At 33.2% G+C, this 20,068-nt stretch overlaps 1 protein-coding gene across 4 annotated transcripts in view; it reads left to right on the top strand.

Moving 5' to 3' along the window:
* lilli (AF4/FMR2 family member lilliputian) overlaps positions 1-20,068 on the top strand; it is a 201,410-nt gene that overhangs the window by 68,932 nt on the left and 112,410 nt on the right. For 2 of the 4 annotated variants that reach the window (XM_085196633.1, XM_085196631.1), the window contains exon 1: positions 17,361-17,528. Coding sequence is in view for 1 of the 4 variants with exons in the window: in XM_085196634.1 (XP_085052760.1) it covers positions 5,021-5,050 (30 nt within the window). In the remaining 3 variants the exon portion in view is untranslated. Of the gene's footprint in view, positions 1-5,020; positions 5,051-17,356; positions 17,529-20,068 lie in introns of those variants that run through there. The other 2 variants (XM_085196634.1, XM_085196632.1) reach the window with 2 other exon arrangements.

Genomic DNA, 20,068 nt, shown 5'->3' with positions numbered 1-20,068 from the left:
TTATACGTGTTTGTTCAGAATCAAAATTAAAGAAATTCGAATTCGACTTAATAATGCTTAATTCCATGTTTCATATATAAATATAATTGATAAACTTTAATATTATATTTCATATTTGTATTCGTATAATAAAATCTTATGTGTAATATATCTTAAAAAAATATCTGTGTATTGTTTAACACATCTATTTTGAATTAATAGGACGAATGCACTTTAAAAATCTGTGCTATATATCTTAGGCGCAACCAAAATCAGTGGGTTTTGAATATGGGTTACTAAAATTGATTGATTTTAACGTTTCTCTTACTTCTATGTTAAAATCTTACCCAGTAAACAATGTAAAAATAGAAAAATACTTAGCGATAAGTGGAATATAATCTTATTTATAAGATTGATACTAACACTGTATAAGACCTTAAATAATAATGATGAATGTCTAAACGCTGATAAATAATGATCCCTGTCTTAAACAATGATAGAGTGAAAAAACAATTGTAAACTTATTTTACTTTTGTACATTAAAAATATTCGTCACTTTCATTATAATAAGTATCTAGAGAGATACCAGAATAAAGGAGGAGAGGAACAATTCTTTCTTTAGAGCAAATATTTCCAACGACCGCGTTTTAAATTCCATACAAAACTAAGACATTCTTTGAATTTCACAATTCTAAATCTTTTATTATTTTTAACGCCTAGGCATTAAGAATTCCCTTAGTTTAGTTACTTAAATGTTGATTAATCTTACTATCTATCGTCATACAATTAAAATAATTTAATAGTAATTTTATTTTAAAATATATATATGAAGTGATTTATTTTCCTTTTTGTTAGCACATCTGTAGCGTCATTATGACGTGATTTAGTATAATACTACTGAAAGAAGATAGACGAAATTTTGCAGTAATGTAAGCTAAACATCAGAATAATACATAGGCTTTCAATTTATGTAAATATTTTGGATAATTTAGCTATAATATAATAATAAGTTTAGTTCGGCAAAATCGCATTTATTACGTTAGTTCTAAAAAAATATAATTTCTTAGACAAATAAATGATGATGAATAAGCTTTATAAGTATATCTAAATAATACTGTAAATCAATCAGTATTATAATGAAACGATGCTGTTATATAAGTGCTCTTGTTAAAGTATGAACAGTGTTCGCGGCGTGACACATCAATTAATTATTCGTGTGTGTGCATCGCTCCGATACGAGACGTTGACCAGTTAATAATGTGAGCCCGATATTCACCATTGGTAGGTAATTTTTTTTAATTAATTATCTAGAGTAATTATATTAAGTTAATCTTTAAATTAGTTCTTTTAAAATGATTTCATTAAAAAATAATAAATATAGACATTTTCGATGTTGGGTAGTAGGTACAAAGATATGTGGGTATTTAGTTTAGTGTCTGATTATAAACGTGATGGTGGTGAGTTCGCTCCCCTGTTGTGAGAATCAATTGATTTAATTCCTGCTCTGGTAAGAAAAAGAGCGGCGTTCAGTTCCGCCACTCATCACGTAATGTTTAAAAAATCTTCTCAGACAATAAAACGTTGAAAAATTGATTAACTAGTTAATAACTAGTTAATAACCATGCAATAAAGAATACCAGTAAATAGTAAATGAAACTTTGATAAATGTAGTTAAAAATGCACCGGCATAACCAAAGCCAGTATTTAGTTGATAATGTAGTGATGCTTCATTTCCTTTGTCCACTTTTATTCCTTTAATGACTGAGCTCTATAACCGCTACATTTGAAATAATATCTTAATATTCAAACAAAATTAAAGCTTCGCCCGCTGCTTTATGAACTGTATTCGTTTGATAGTATTGCATGTTTCTATATCGGATTCAATTTAAACTCTTTGTTGAAACACTTTAAGCTTTAAATCCGTTCACGTCACTAGTTTCATTTTGGGTCGGATCGCAAATTTACCTGCTCCGAAATAAAAGATGGTGGAGATGGAGATGGTAGTTCAACGTGTGGCATAGTGGTGTTTTTTTTGTTCTGTTTTATTAAAGCGAATTGTAGTGACAACGTATTGGACTGATAGCTTTTATCTTATCGTTGATAGATAGGTGGATGTGGTTGATGAGTCGCGTGAATTATAAAATAAATTACAGCACCCGACTGTAAATGTAAAGGTTGTGAGTTTAGTTCCAATCGGGACAATTAATTATTTTCATTTCCTCGCTCTGGTAAGAAGACAAAGCGTGGATTTTAATTATGCCACTCAAAACGAAAACGTCTCGAAATTTGGCTTAAAATATGGAATTCAATGTGATGCTAAAGAAAATAAGAAATTAATCCAATATAACACATTTATATAAATTCTCAAAATTTCAAATATCACCGTAAAATTCAGAAATATTCAGAACTATTTTGACTTCGGAGAATATTATTGCTTAAAATATTTTTATAAATAGGTACAAAATGAAAACGGAATAAATGTAACGAAATAATATAATATGTAACGTGCAAAATATGGGATGTACGTGTAGATAACGCGTATCGTTTACTTCTTATCTGCTTACTTATCTGTTTCCTGCTTGAAATTGATTAGGATAACAATTATCACTCATTATGGATATATTATAATAGCTGAATTGGTTAAATAATGGAAAAAGTAAAACCTTAATTAAAATTAATTTAAGAAGACCAATCGCGTACAATATTTTGTAGTCCCGAATAAATTTTAGAAAATCATACGTTTCAAATATTTTAAAGTAGTTGTGGTTATGTAGAAGGTAAAGAAAACCAAATATCTGAAAAATTTTAAAGTGACAAATTATATTTATTTCGTCTCTCTCTCTCTCTCTCTCTCTCTCTCTCTCTGTCTCTGTCTCTCAGCTAGATAACTGACAAAACGTAGTGTTGTTCTTCGACACTCGACATATAATGTCTCGAACGCGAGCAGAAACTGCTGCTTTTTTTTTAATAAAAATCTTATCGCATTATAGACAATGCTCAATGCAAACGTAATTTGAATAATATATCTAGCATAGAAGAAAATGCAGTTATTAACCAAATTATCGCCAAATATAAATTTTACGCCTAATATTTAACATCGATCACGTTTCAGCAGTCCTTGTTAGACTACGTCATATGGAGTATATTGCATATTTGTACATCAGATACGGAAAATTACTGGGTCAGACTTATATTAATAAGCTTTTCTGTGTTAATAAATTGTTTTTAATTGGCAATATTATTTATAACAACACTAAAATGGGTAGCTACTGATATGTGGAATTTGATTTGATACTAAAAGGACTTTGTCGTTTAATGTTACAAAACTATAGTATGTACTAAATACCTACTAACAATCAACATGAATTATGAAATATGCAAATATCTAGCTAGCTACAGCCAAAATTTCTACAGTAAAAAGAGAAACAAATATTAATTATTTGTTACTGATTGTAGCTCTACTGCTCCAATATGTCGCTCATCTCGTTTTTTTTTAAATTTTACGCCCATTTAAAATAATAGTGTAAGCAAAAATTAAATTTTAGTCGTAATTTGACTTTGAAAGTACCATAATGTTTCTTTGAATATATTAAATCCCTGCATTCATCAATTAATATGTAAAGATGGACTCTATCTCACCTCTCGATACAAGTTTATACAAGTACTTACTACAAATATAATTATGCCTGACATAATATGGCCACTCGCTAGTACTTAATAAATGCTAAGTTCTTATTACTCAATTGTTTCTAGGTTATAGCTCTCGTAAGCTGGCTGATAACAGGAATTCAAACAAATTCATATTGATTCTTTATCAAAGCAACAGCCAATTGTAAAAACTTGAATTGATAACGGTGTTGATAAGTGATAAACGAACGGCCATGGAAACTAATGTAGCAATTTGAGATGACCTCGGCAACCTTGGCGGTGATAACAATTTATAGACCAATAATTGCAATGAGATAAGCAAAGACATTATATTATACGTTTAGTAAAATTTTTATTTATAGAAATCTTTTGATTTTTAATAATTTAACATGTTATTTACACATTTTGATGAATTATTTTTTTAAAAGTGTATTGTATATTATTATCAAATTGTATGTTTTTAATTGTTTAATAGCATTGAATATTATTATTATATTTTTTAATTTTTTATTATCAACTATTTCCTGTTATTCTAATTTATAGCATTGAATTTTATATTTTTTCTCAATATTGGCTAGTTACGATTATGCTCTAAACACAATTTTTTATGACACTTACTTCTTTATGTGCACAGCGTTATACATATATCCTGATTTTACAACAAACACATACATGCATATTTTTATTATTAATAATATAAATATTTTTTACAAATATTCAAAGTATAATCGGTTGACTGGCCGCGACTATGGTTTGATAATTGTTTCTGCGTATTGATATCACAGTCCGCTTTAAATATCCCCAGAGGCCGCAAAATAACACGCCACAGGTCCTTCGGGTGATCGATTAATACCCAACGGTGGGTCCATGGCTCGCCCAAGATTATCGTGATTGCTTTCGTGTCTATCCGAGATACGATTCCATTTAGTTTTCTGTTTAATATCGGATTTACATTTCTGATTTCATTCCGCTCTGATAGTGGCCTTGCATTGTTAGGTTTTCCTCTTCAGTGACATTTATTTTTATTACAATAAAAATTGTTATCGACAGTTTTAGTTATTTTTCCGTGGTTTATTTAGTTTTGTTGCTTCTATTTGATGCCGTTGTGGCGCAAATGGGACGTGTCTAATGGAAGTGTGCAAGTGGTGGTTATGAGTTCTGTTCTCAGCCGAGGCAATATTTATAATATAAAAAATAATGTCTTTTTTAGCTTAAAAAGTGAAAACAAAGTTATGTTTCACGAGATTTTCACTGGTCGGGGGATATTATGTAATGATTTATATACAACTTTTTAAAATGATTATTTTATTACAAATTACTTTCATCAGCTGTGTTTTTAATTATTATTTTTCATGTATATTTCTTTTTTCTAACCTTACTTTTTCCTTTACAGGCCACACAAAATGATGCTGGAGTCGAGCCGGTGAGTTAACAACTCAATTATACATTATTTTTCGATCATCTATGGCTTAGGTATTATGTATTTATAAGATGCACACTATTTCAGAATAAAATATTTAAGTTTCTCGCCTCGCAAAATCTCCTTTAGGAAATCCCGAGTTGCAAATGCCAAGTTAACGACTTTACCCAGTTAGGTAGTGTAGTACGTAGAAGACGAGCGCGCCGCTCATATAATACCTACATGCATATATACATGCATACGTACAGCCGAGTGTGTTGCACTCTGCATAATTAGTTTCGCCTATCCACTCGCACTACCATCAATTACGTGAAAGTACGTTATTTTCTAATTTCTATTTTAATTACCATTGCGTCGCGATGTCGCTTGTTTTTTTTAACTTGGCACTCGCTGTTCTATTGAATGTGAGGGAAGGTGAATATCTATGTAACGTATATTTACATATAGCATGTTCTTTTGTTATTGTTTGTTAGGATTGGTTACGTTGTTTTTTTTCATTTGTTGCATTTTTTTTTTTCAATTACAGGTCTTTAAAAAAAATATAATATAAGTCATATGTTATTTTTTTTATAAATTAGTTATCTAAGTGAAGTAGCAATGTAATATAGTAAGTATAAATTAATAATACATGTAATAAGTAGGTACTAGTATACTGTACTATACAAGTAATAGTAAAGACTAGACAGCAGGATCAGGACTGTGCAAAGTCGGTTTACCCAGTGAGAGACCGAAAAGAAAAAAATGAAAAAAAGAGGGATTCATCTTTTCGCTCCCCCTAACCTCCAAAAATCTGTAATATTTATGGGCGAATTTATTCATTTGTAAATTTGATCAATGCTGTTATGATGTTTCCGCTTGAATTGATAATAGGCCATGACATTTCAGATTGGTTTTTTGTATAAATTTATTAAATGAATCAAAGATGTACAAGTAACTAAATTTCAATATTCAATGAATTTGGCCTAAATATTGAGTTTATTTATAAATACCTTACTCACGTGTAGTAGTCTATTTTTGTACACAGATAAACATCAATACTCATTGCTCGTTTATTTGTATCTTAAATAGCTTTAAATAAAACAGCGAACAAAACCAATAATTATTTTATAGTACCATCTTAATTCTGATACCCAGAGGCGAGGTTCATTTACAAGTAGCAATGTAAAAGCTCCTAGATTATAAATCACCGAGAGAAAGAGAACGATGTGTGATCCACTAGAAATACGTATGTGATAGAACGGGACGGATATATGTTGCGCAACTGCACACATAACGGCCGTGAACCGCGGACGTAAACATCGGCCGTGTAAATTAATTTATTTATACCACTCCATTCTTCTAATTTACGTTTAATTTGCCATCTTTATTTAGTTCATTATCGTTGATACTTATATAACTAATGTGATTCAAAATTTGTTCGATATTCTTGTAATTTTAAAACTGATATTATATATATGTAATATTTTTACATGTTTTTGTATTAAATAAGTATGTAAGACCACACTTATTATTATATAACCAAAAAAAGGTTTTTGCGAAAAGCCGAAATAAACTCTAAGTAAACCCGTAAAAAGCAATCTACGTCAAGTAAAGTCTACACACAAGAGCGAGTTTCTTTTCATCTAACGCGCGTCTAAATGAAATGAAACAAGACATTAGATCACTTTGTTGCTCCGGCACGGCGGCGGAGAGAGAGCACACGTTATCTATAAGTTGTCGCCTCCGCTCGCGGCCCAAGAATTTATGACGAGCCGTCGTGTGTTTACGATTACGAGCTATTTATTACTTTCCAGTTTTCAGTAAACGACAGGCCATTGTAGTCGTCCGCAGCGACGTTAAAGCGGACAAACAATGGGCCGGCACGGCATCCTCGGACAGATTCCCAAAGGCCTCCGGCACAAAAAGGTGCATCTAATCAATCAAGGCGACTCGCCAGTCGGATCCCCGCTTTTTTCATCTCCCATTAGCATAATATACATTCTCTTTTACATGTGCTCGCGTGTGTTCAGATCTAACTTTGACTGTAAGGCATATGCGCGTGCGACGATATTGTCTTACTTAATTCACAGATTTTTGTTATGTGATTTTATTTAGCATTTTCTGTAATTAAAAACATTTTACACAATTACAGTACTTCAACTAGTTCGTCGCTTTTGCCTATTACGTTTCTTCGTGATCAATGGTAATGACTTAAGCAACCAGTTCAATTGTGTTGAGCAATTATTTGGGCTAGCCGTGGATTATTTACTTAATTCTAGTTGTAGACCATTTGAAGTTTAGTAAAGTTAATAAATTTGGTTATTTCAAATTTATTCCTAAATTTTTTATTGCGAAATTACTAAGACTATCTAAATGTCATATAAATTATAGTCCATAAAGTGTTACTTTTAATCACTTGTTTAGTATCATAAAATAAGCAGATTACAGCTTCACTCGCCGTGACTTTTATTTTCTTAGTATAATATTTTATCGTTAAAAAATTTACAACTACAGGTAATTGTTGATAGAAGAATAATAAGCAATTCACGTTCCAAATGAATATTTCGCTCGGCATATTTTACAACATGTAAAGGGGTAGACGAGATCGGATTAGGATCCCAGGGCGGTTGATAAAGCAGCCTTATTCAAATATGTAAGGTAATGTACTTGTTGTGATTTTAGCATATTCACATGTTATGTGAAGATTTTTTATAGAAATTATTATTGCTATAAAAATTATAAGTACTTAGACAATTTACGTAAGCATTACGAACATTTTAGGATCAAAGTACATTATATACAGGGTGAGTCATATTGAACTTTCCGGTTTTGGAAGGACGTTGCACGAAGAAGGGAAGGAGTAGAAGGGTGGGGATGGTGTCATTAGACGCGTCATGACATGCAGTTTTAGTGTGAGCAATGGCTTGGTCGGGACAACATCGTGCGTTCGTAGTTGAAGAGTTTATTAAAAATGGCGGCTCCGTGATCACAACACAGCGTGCGTTCCGTTTACATTTTGCTATTGGTCGACGTGATCCCATTCCCACTGGACCAACAATCAGAAATTGGGTATCAAATTTTAGAGCAACATCATCAGCATTAAAAACAAGACCACAAGGCCGAATTAGGACGTCAACGTCAGCGGAAAACGTGGATAGAGTGCGGGCTTCAATTCAACAATCCCCTCGGCGTTCTGTTCGGAAACATGCCGCTTCACTAGGATTATCTTTCAGTAGTGTCCGCAGAATACTGCATAGAGACCTTAAATTTACCCATACAAGATTCAGGTAGTGCAAGAATTAACAGTTAGAGACTTAGACACACGAACAAATTTAATTTGCGAGGTGACGTTGGGTGGCCGCCGAGATCACCTGATTTAACCCCCTGCGATTTCTTTCTCTGGGGTTACCTGAAGGAAAAGGTGTACACGCATCGTCCCCGAACCATCGATGAACTTAAGGCTGCAATCACGGAAGAAATCAATGCTATTCCGCTGAATATGACTCGACGAGTAATGGACAACTTCCGGGAAAGGCTTCAGCAGTGTGTGGTCAATGGAGGTAGACATTTACAGGATATCATTTTTAAAACCAACTAAATTAAAACTGCATGTTATGTGCTTTCAAACAATAAAATAATTTTTACTGCATGTCGCTTTGTTTTTAATACACACCTTATTGAAATCGGAAAGTTCAATATGACTCACCCTGTATAATGAACGGTACTGTTACCAAGTTGAGAGACAGAAATAGAAAGTCTATTCTGGGCTAATAAGAATCGACCTTTGAACTCTGACGTTACGTTTCAAATTTCTATAATAGACATTTATAATTTCAAGAATCTGTACCGAATTAAAAGAAGCCATGTTATTTAACAGATTCATATAAAATAACAATTTATCAATACATTAGTCTATACTTATCAGCGTGCGTGTTAATGTGACATGTGAAAGGAAAACAGTGTTGAGTTTGTAGAGAGAGTTTATTATCAATAGTTTGCACGTGTCACGCCGTCAAGGCAATCAACATTGTATAGAAAGGTAAATACACGCTCTCTTGTTTTGGCGAATATTTCAGCTTTGAATAGTTTTATATGCTTAAACAATTTCAATGTACCAAGTCCTATATTGTGTTGTTTACGCCTATTGTCTACTACACATATATGACTTCTCATTTATAAATGTATTTATTGGTTACAATTCAAATATAACTATTAGATAGATAACAAATGCTTTTAATATAGCTAGTTACATTATTATGATAATAATATTATCTGATTCATATTGATGTGGAAGAGCTTTCACTGAATCGTTTATGCATGTACAGGTATGCATCATTTATGTGGCATTTCATGAAGTCATGCGTCTCTTTGTTGTATTGCGTAAATATTAGCTCGCACACTTACACGTTTTGTATTAACCCGACCCATTTTATTCGTGAAATTATTAATAACATTATCAACGGCAGCACGGGCGAACAATGAAGCCACTCGCGATAATAATTTATTATGAAACTTCCAGCCAATCAGTACGCTATTGTCACATGTCTCATTTTAATGGGTCTCGTATTTATAGATTGCTCATCCTGCTGCCCGTGGAACAGAGGATCTTTTTCCGTTTTTTTCTAATTGTAAATAAGTTAGTTATTACGGTTATTGTTTACTTTAGGACCCCTGTTCTGAGATGACAAAAAGTAATGTGAAGTCCACATCATTTACACAAGTATAGTCAAATCTTTACAATTATTAAGGCTCAATTTAATAAAAAAACGTTAAAATATTAAAATTTCCACATTTATTATAATAACAACGTCAAAAGATTAAAATCTTCATTACTAACAAAATAAATTAATGTTGTCTTTTCTTTTAAGTACCTACCTATAACTTTTTTTTAACTTCAAGCAGTATCCCGTACGTAGCGGTGGTAGGCAGAAGGACCCTAGGAACCTAGTGTTACGACACTCCGTTCACATGAAGATACTTCTACTCCTCACTTCCCCCCGAATTCGGAAGGCATTGCGTATTTAGTGGCGGATTTCAACGCCGCGCTTTGTCTTGTTACCAGAGCGAGCAAGTGTAAATATTAAATATTTAATTACCTCGGGTGGGAATAGAATCCTGAACTTCAGCTGCCTCCGCTACTATTACCATAATAAAAACGTTTAAAGAAAAAAATAATTATATAATCGCGTAATGCGTCACCAAGGTGCGGACCTTGGCATTGATAGCTTGTTAAACTCAAAATACACGGGGGCTTTTGATCGTCCGGCCGTCGCTAATTAACAGCCACGTAGGATTTTATATCTTTACCTCTCTTTATTTTTACCCGATAAGGACAAATACGTAGAGTATGCAACGTGGTTCAGTCTTATTACTCTGTTTGGTTACCCTCTTCTATTTGGCCGAAATTTTGTTTTTCCACCCCGTGGGAAGGTTGGGTGAGAATTGAAGCTTTTGTAAAATAAGTTATGTTTTTTTTTTGTTATTGTTGATTTCTTTTTGTGTTTTCTTGTTTTATTTAACTGTAATTAATTATTAATATAGGAGTCGCTCGGTTTGATACTTATGAACAATTTTACTACAAAAGTCTACTAAGGCGAGTAACTATTAATGAGAATGTATGTGTTGTTTGTGTTTATCCTAATCTTAAGTCATGTGAATAGCATTGAATGTGAATGAGTCAAAATTCATTTTAAAACATTATTTCAATTTTGGGTTGTATAAGCTAATGTGCATTGATATATGCATAAAGATACATTCTTATTAGTTGTTCTATCTTAAAACCATATTTGAATGATTTATTTCATTTTTTAAATAGAACCTTAGAAACATTTAAAAACTTTAAAAAGTAAAGCCCACAAATCCCAATTAAACTTTTACAAAGTACTCGAATTTAAATATTGATTCGTGAAATGTAGACAAGTAAATTAAAAATATGCGACTACAAGGTCTGGAATGATTGATCGTACTTCGTTAATATCTGCCAAAAAGTTTTTAAATTTGTGGGTGAAGGCCTCGAGTGGTTACCGTAGCTGCTTTAGGTGTTCTAGATAAATTGATGCTACGCCGGTCCATTTTTACTGCAGTGGAATATTGAGTTTTCAATATAATATTTGCAATTATATGTAACCCCGTTTCCTGTGAGAGATAACTTGATAATTAATATACGTACCATTTTAGGCCAGGCGTACTGAAAGGGCAATAGAGGGCGACTGTAAATGCGATAGGTTGTGGTTTCGTTCCCACCTGGGGGAATCAAATATTAAATATTTTTATTTCCTCGCTCTGATAACGAAGCAATGTGCGGCGTTGAGTTCACCAACTCGCAAAACCACTCAACACGCAATGTCTCCAGAAATAGCTGTAAAGTGGGTAACGGAAGAGTCTTAATGGGAACGGAGTGTCTTTACATTAGGTTTCCTCTGGCTACTCTATTATATGCGGGGCACAGCGGTAAGCTACACAGACACACGTACCATACAATTGTCAAAGCATTCGGATCAAATACAAAAGTTCAAATATTTGCACGGATAATTCGTTCCAAAAATATCAAAAAACCTTTTGTCGGTTAAAGTTTTATTGCACTTTTTTGATTGTCCAAAAGCGCTACATTTATCAAATGCTATGGGCGATGTACATATATGTACGTGTACATAGCTGTCTGTGCAGCTTTCATTCGCTCCCGTCCATTTCCTTATTGTAAATTGGTTCCCTAATGAGGGGTGTTAATCAAAAATTCCCTCATTAGCCTGTCTTTGAAACGTTCAGCGGGCGGCCATTATTCTCGAACATTGTAAACACGGCGGGAGAAAGTCTAATATATTCGCGATTTGCGTTCTACCAACGTGCAGTTGACCTATATACAGCAAATGCATGTACTTTATTATGTATAGAAACGGAACCGTCTTGAGACGAGCCACTTTTCTGACTGTAAGATAAAATATTGCCCGTTGAAAATGCTCAAATACTACTTGTGAATATGCTGTATTTTATTGTGAACCTCGTCGTATTGACATTTGTTACAGGGTGGAATTAGACAAATGTATGTAACATATGTATATATTGCGAGTTTTAAAGAATATAGACTTTATGTTTATTCGAAGAAAATAATAATTATTGTATGTTTTCTGGTATTTTTTTACAATTTTTCATATAGGTAGGTATATAGATATTTTTCAATGATGGACATATATCATACATTTTACAATCCCTCTACCTCACAATTACAGGATTTCCTGCTCCCGTATTTTCGTGGAATTGCATACTACACATAGTAAATATTTGCCATACAAATGTTTGTTCCATCGGGTTAGGACAAAGCGAGATTGCGATCAGTATCTAGCACTCATTGTCCTTAAATCAATGGAGACCGAAGAACGGATTGTTAACTTCACAAAAAGCTTCTTTAAAGCTTCGAAAGCTTTTACCGTTTACTTTTTACTCACGAATATATAGACTGAGAGCTGCTTGAGACTGAACACGAACATATGTAACATGTATGTAATATGTATCAAAACCAAATATTCAACAGGTAGATTTGCGTACCATTCCAGTATCTACATACATGTTAAGCATGCGCTCATGTGAGCTGAATTAATACCATTTAGAGCGTTTGTAATATTTTGAATACATTTGTGATATATACACTATACATCGAATTGTCTTTTTTTATATTAATATATTAAAACATATTTAATGATATAAAGATATAAGAAACGAGTCTATCAAAATAAAACAAATAATATCATCAACGCGACATGAATTACTGTTATTGCGTCCTGTGTCTGTCATCGCAGTAGAGACGTGTGCCCTCGAGCGACATCGCTAGGGATGGGATGTCTAGCAAAATCGATGTTGCGATTTTATATCGATTACTTAACTACGGCGAATAAAATGTAATTCACTTCTATATAGTATTATTTTTATAAAAAGTTGTCATTTAAATATTTTATAATCGATTTAATCTCTCATGGACTGTATCCTGGAAGTTTAACTTCGGATCTTTACTGCATAGGTCAAACAGATGAAACATCATTGTGTAAAACCACACGTAATTAACCATTTATAATGTGGTGTTTGGTATTATTTTTCGTATGAAATTATATAAAGATATTTTACATGAAATATGACTTATATGTAGCATTCATTCAACATATACCTAAATACGAAATAAACATATATGTTCCTTTTGTATGACATAACGAAGTAATACTTGAAAGAAACAAAAGTATTATTATACAAACTTTGTTGAATTTTCGCGTCATTTAAAAATGTCTCGCTAAATTATTCAGTAGTCAGGGTCGTCTGTGTTCGAGTACAGAAAAAAATATATCAATGCGAAAAAAAATTACGAAAGAAGTAAATGTGCAAAAATGTTAACATCATTTATTAAATGAACTTTTACAGCTAAAATATGACAGTGATAAAGCAACAAGTCCCTTTTTGCCACATTTGAGGGCACACTCCTGCAGCCGTGGGGGGTGGGTCGTTCTCGCCGCCATAATTATTTCATACTTTGCATTTCGCGTTCCGAATAGAGAAACAATCGTATCCGAACGACGTCGTATTTTTCCGTCTGGCTGCGCGGTGGAGATTTTAGGGTTCCTTTTTTATTGTTTTGTACTGTTTTGCTTTACATGTTATATATGTATGTATAATTATTATGGATCTTTTGAGAATTTAAGCTTTGAAACTGGTAAGTTTTTTAGAACGAGACCTAATATGCAAATAATCTTATTTTAATGTACTGGTAGCTCTATAACATTTACTTTCATTTATAAAATGTACAAACGTAATATATTATGGAAATAGTACCTACTATTATACAAGAGTCGTATCATATGCGGAATCACCCTCACATACACCCGTACCAATCGTTTTCACTTTATATTTCCCGTCCTCAAACGCAGCCCTGTTTCAAACGTCTTTGTCTGTCGTACAGCCGTCCACAAAAGTATATATTTTAGCATTACCAGCTTTATGTTTGCTGCAACAAGGTTTTGTCGCCGTCTCGGCCCCTTTGTACGTATCCACCTATCCGATACGATACGTCATACGTAAGTGCATACGGCGCGCCGTATATTTTTAGACTGCAGTTAAAAAATCTATTGTGCTCTCATATGTCATTTTTAGCTTTCAATATTATGAAGTGCACGTTCTCATTACTCATGCATAATGTTGGTTTAATCTGATTATTCTAGTAGGATGTGTCGATATTATGATTTTTGTTTTGTTAGGTTAGGTTAGTAAATTTTATGACAAAATAGTAATTAAAATATCCAAAACACTAACTTACGAATGAATTGCCATAAATTATATATTCAATTAGAACACAATGTACGAGGCCATTGATGCACTAGTATGAGACTGTAAAGGACACGATTGTGTATTCGATTCCCACTCAGTGTAATTAATTATTTTATATTTTAATCTCCAAAAGAGGGTGAAAACTAAGTGTCTCTACAATAAAAATACTTTGATACGTAGTAAAAACGTCTATATAGGCACGTTCATACATACAAATGTCACTAGAATTAGGCATTATGTACTCGTGCATGTATTTGAACAATCACTTATCGATAGAACACTTGATGATTCATGGTCTTTGAAGACAATGGAAAAATTGGATTCATGCTGTCCTCTAGTGTTTATTGAATTTTGAATACGTAATGTGGGTTTTGCATTGAGATTGACATTTTTATTGTTTTTATTTAAAGTTCTGGTTGGAGCTTAGTAATGTGTAGTGTAGTGTACATGAAAAATAATAATAAATAAAATTTTATATTAATTATATACATTTAGTGTTACCTACTTTATCACATAATAAATTTATTTTAAATTTTTAAACAGTAATTAATAAAAACGGAATAAGTGAATCCCGTGAGAAATATTCTAAATGTTACCGAAACGCCACTTGCACCTGCCCACAGAAGGGTGTAATAAAGGCACCACCAACAATGAATCTAGCGGGACACACGTAAGGGAATGTGAACTGCAATAAATGAAAATTGTAGACGTTTTTTAATAATGTGGATATTAAATTTAAGAAACTACTTCTTATTTGTGGGAAATGAAATGTGCTTTTATTATTTTATTACAATTTAATGTTAATTAATTGGCTGTTATAGTTAATGCGGCGGTTGTGAGTTCGATTACCACACGGGGATATTAATTATTTTCTTCTTCTCGCTCTTTCTTCCGCGTTGATGTCTATCTGCTAAACACGCATTGTCTCAAATATTGGGCGGAAAATGAGGAGCGGAGTGTGTTCATGTAATAAAATTATCTAGTATTAGCAAATTCCCTCTACTTACTTAAATTACTCGATACGGGTTACAGCGTAGAGCTAAAAATAAAATTATATTTTTTTTCTTAAATTGTATTAAATATTTATGTGAAAATTCCGTGTTCAACTATCGTATCTCTATTCTTACAAACCTTTTTTACATTTATTATATCCTTAAAACAATTGAATTAAAATAGTCTGACATAGAGCAACACTGATAGCAGCGGGAGTTAACCTTGTTCTAAGATAATGTAGTGAGGGTATGTGAAGTTCAATACTAAAGCGTTGTTATGTGATATATTTTAATATGTACTATGATTAAGTGTTACTATTTCGACCTTCTATAACATTTATATACGGATTGATTCTTTTAATAATTTTAAATTGTTATTCTACGCTTAGGATTTTTTTTACTAAAGCACATTTTCAAATACCGCTACTTTAAAATTATTATACGTTATCTAAAAAAAGTAATTATTGACTTTGATAAAATGATTTAGTAAAAAGAAAACGTATATCGTGTTACGTATAATATTAATTTAAGTAACGAATATAAACAGTAATGTAACGCGAAGCGAGTAGAAAGTGTGCGTGGTTTCCCCAGTCGGTCCTAAATTTCCCCTCGCCGCTCCCTCGGGATCATCCGCCTATTTCCGCGCCGGCGACCGTTCCACTTGTCATGAAATTTGGGTCACCGCGTATTAGTTGTATGTGGTATTCGTTTAATGGCCAATAAGAAAAATTCTATACAAGGCTTGCATCTCATTTTGGTAAGGAAATAATGAGTGGAAATTTTTATTTATGTAAGGTAAGTATAGGCTACGTATAATGATAGTAGTTAAAAAAAGGTTCAACATAAACTGCTCCATGAAACTATGTAATTACTTAACAAGACTAATTCACAGCGACAGTTCGCCGTGCTCCGCGCGTATGCTAATTGATGTCAGAGTTTATTTTAGTGCCGAGTTTCGTACACAATTTATAGTAATAAACGTGAGTAACTACGGTGTGTGCGTGATGAATTAAACGCTTTGATGTCCGTCACTTAACTCGGATTGCACATTTAGGGCTCTAATGATGCTTGTGCTGTGACTTAATAAGCGAAAAAACATATCTCTCCGCCCTCCGCTCTCCGCTCTACGCCGCCCCACGTCACGGGCACTTCACAAGACGCACCGCAAAAACCTCAGCGGACTGATACATTCATCAAACGAAGAACGCTCCTTAATCCGGCCAAAATATAGAGAGCCGCACGACGTCTTGCTAAATGGAAATATACGTCGGCGGAGAGAAACGAGCCGTACTGTGTCGTGATAAGGTCGCAATTAGGTTTGCAACTTGTAATAATATTCAAGAATACGGTACACGGTTCGCCTGAAAGCGAGCAACGCTTAAGCGACTTCAAAACAGTCGCGATACGGTGCACATTTGAAGCTGGCGTCCCCTTCGAATCAACAATTTCCGATCTTAGCTAGAAAGAATGGTTCACGGAACACCGATCGAATACCGACCCGTGCCATTTTGTGTTAAGGTTAATTTTTGTTTGCCGTAAACAATCATGGGACATCAAATTTACAGTCGGTCTCTAAACGCGGCGCCCGGCTCATTTCAAGGAGTGATACCTTCGCCTTCGTCTGTGTTGATACAGTTCGAACGCGTCGACCTACACTCGTATATTATATGTAGGTATGTAAGTACTTGTTTCGTTGTTTTGTTTGCTGTTCATGATATAAATCAAATGGGTTAGTTTGTTTAATATGATTTATGATAGAGATCTTAACGACTAAATCTCTAAATGATTTTTATAAAAAAAAAATATATAAATAGTGTTAATGTTATCAATAGTTTAGCACATTTTAAGATATGTAAGGCGCTAAACGGTCGCCACATCGGATTTGGAACGTTTACAACATAATAGAGCATTAGTCCGATCCACTTTTGACATCATTATCTGTGTAGTGTGTTGCCGACGATAACCTGCGCGGCTCGCCCCCCCGCGCGCCCCTCTCCCCGCCCCGCGCCGCCGCCCGCCAGCCGCCAGTCGCGCACTCTGCCGCTGTCGGTGTGAACGTGTCCCTGTCACTCTGCTCTACCACTTTTGGCGGGTACTCATACAACGTAACGTGACGTGAGACGGTATGCGATCGGCACAGTGAAATCTGTGACTCGAAACTCTTGGATTGCAGTGTTGGATATATGGAATATTGGTTTTTTTTTTTCGTAAGGATGCGCCCAACTCGACTCTATTCATGCGTTACGCTCTATCGCTGGAACTATATTATACTATTATTTTTAAATAGCTTTGTTATTATAACATTTGTTTTGATCATTTATTTTATTTTTGTTTGAGATGGCTCTTATATTTGCCAATTAAGATGATGATTGCGGATTTGTAGGAACAGGATATTCAGTTATAAAACGATTAAACAAAGTAATTATTGATTATTGTGTTTAAGTTAGATTATGCAAATATATTTAATTTATCTTTTTGAGGTACTAATGACTGCTCAAAGCTAAATATCTTGGTCATATCAACATTAAGTTGTACTAATAATAGTTAAAAAATAATTTAAATAGTATAGAAATAATATAAATATAAACAAAAGTAATTTACATATTGTCAAAGATTATTGGTTATTGGACATGAAACTCTTGAAATAAGTAGTACTTTGATTTATATCATACTGTCTTTGTTGGACTTTTATGACATAAAATATTGATTATAAAGTTACTATAATACTCATTACAAAATTGTGAACACCAAAAGATATCAGACTAAAGGAGTAGAGTCGCCTTAAATTGTTTTTAGAACAAAGAAACGGGAATGAAGATTACGTAATTTATTCAAAAGGCTGTAAAGTTATAAATATAGCTTTGGGAGCATTGTTTTCACGTTTTTGTACATTATTGCTTAGTATAATATAATACAACTAATAATCAAGTATTAAGTATACATTCAATTCAATTTAAACCAGAAAGTTCAACAATGAATCAGCATTTCTATGAAAAAGCTTATCTTCTTATATACGTTTGTGGTTCTTAGAAAATAAAAATCTTGGAATGCGACAATAAAGATCTTTTAAGCAGAAATGCTATAATTCTTTCGGAACTGTTGATTTGCGATCAAAAGTGGCGAGTATGTAAAATTGTATCATCAAATCTAGTGACAAGGTGATTAGACCGACCTCGCTCTAAAGTGGGTTAATGTATTTGAAATGTAGCGCGGGCAAGATTTGGCTCTAATAGAAGTTTCCTCGTACACAGAGAATTGTAAAAACCTTGGCTGACATTTTAATTAGATACTACTTTTTTTTTGCATATTGACTGTTTGGACTTCATCATGTTACTTACTATAACTATGTATCATTCTAATAAGTTAATGAATAATGTAATGTTATTGTTTGCTAATTTACTATTTGCTTGGCTACTATTAACAAGTTTCTTGTGGCGACTTCCTTAATGATTTCTTTATACAAAAAAACTAAAAGTTAATAAGTAACACTTCGCATTGTTTGCCGTGTAAATAAGATTAATTAAAAAAATCAACGAATAATTAAATTGCTTTGAAAATAATAATGTAACAGTGACGTTATAAGTATAGTACATTTATGACGTCATTTTAATTTTCTTTTAATAATCTTAAATATTCACACTATTATCGATATAATTAAGAAAAAATTGTAATTTATAATTATTTTTTTTGTCAGAATTCAGTCAATGTGTTAAGAATGAATGTAAGTAGTAATGTGTATGTGCATGTAAGAATGAAGTAATGTAGTTATTTATAATATTACAAAATAAATGTAGACATTTAATGAGAAAAGCCTATATAAAATAAAGATGTATGTATAAACGATACGTGCTCTACAAAATACGTTTTGACCGACGTCAATCAATCAATCACCCGCGAAAAGATCCGCGTAATGGGTCGTCACGACTCCCGACCCCCGCGAGAACACCGCAGCCTGTTTGCCGCGCGTTCGCTAAACACAAACAAGGGAAAAAGTAGCCGACCAAAGCAATTAATCATTGGCCGCCCGGAAAATTTTGTAATCATTGTACTTTCGATTAAGATGGTAACTCGTTTTGGAATATCGCACCGTGTTTTTATTTAATAACATTTTAAATATCTAATGGACACCTAGTGTTGAGACACTCCTTTCCCCATTTTCCGCCGAATTCTGTAGGTGTATTAAGTGGCGGAACTCAACACTGCGCAATCGTTGTGATTTCATATTTTTATAAATAAAAGTTTTAACTTTATATTGAAATACATAAAACAATTTAATCAACCCAATTGAGCGATCAAAATATTTAAAGTGCCATTTTTGTTATAAATTTTAACACGCAAAATACGGGCACGCGTGCAAAAAAGGTGTTATTTCGTATGATACTGGCCATCAATCTTGTCGAACCCAGCTGAAATATTTGGTAACTATACGGATCGAGTTGCGTGATTCGTACCAAACAAATGTGCTTACGTGATTTTCTCTACTGTAACGTTATAGATGATGCTGTCGCCTTTTCCTTCAGCTACTTACGACCCACGGCCGCCTTCTTATAAATTAAATACGCGTTCACAAAGTTAACTTCCGAGACGGAAAATGTTGAATACGAAATTAGTTATGTTTTCCAAACTTTTATAATTTGAATTAAATCATTTAAGGTCCAAATTGTTAATTAACATCGACCTAATTCCGAAGTTTTGGCAAGTTTAATAGGATGTATGAGCGGGGTTCTGCTATGGGAGAGGTACGAGC

Source organism: Heliconius melpomene, chromosome 13 (assembly GCF_056956725.1).
Source record: "Heliconius melpomene rosina isolate 202511_hmr_F chromosome 13, ASM5695672v1, whole genome shotgun sequence".
NCBI lineage: Eukaryota > Metazoa > Arthropoda > Insecta > Lepidoptera > Nymphalidae > Heliconius > Heliconius melpomene.
Note: the sequence above shows the minus strand (reverse complement) of the source record. Positions and strands in the feature narration are given on the sequence as shown.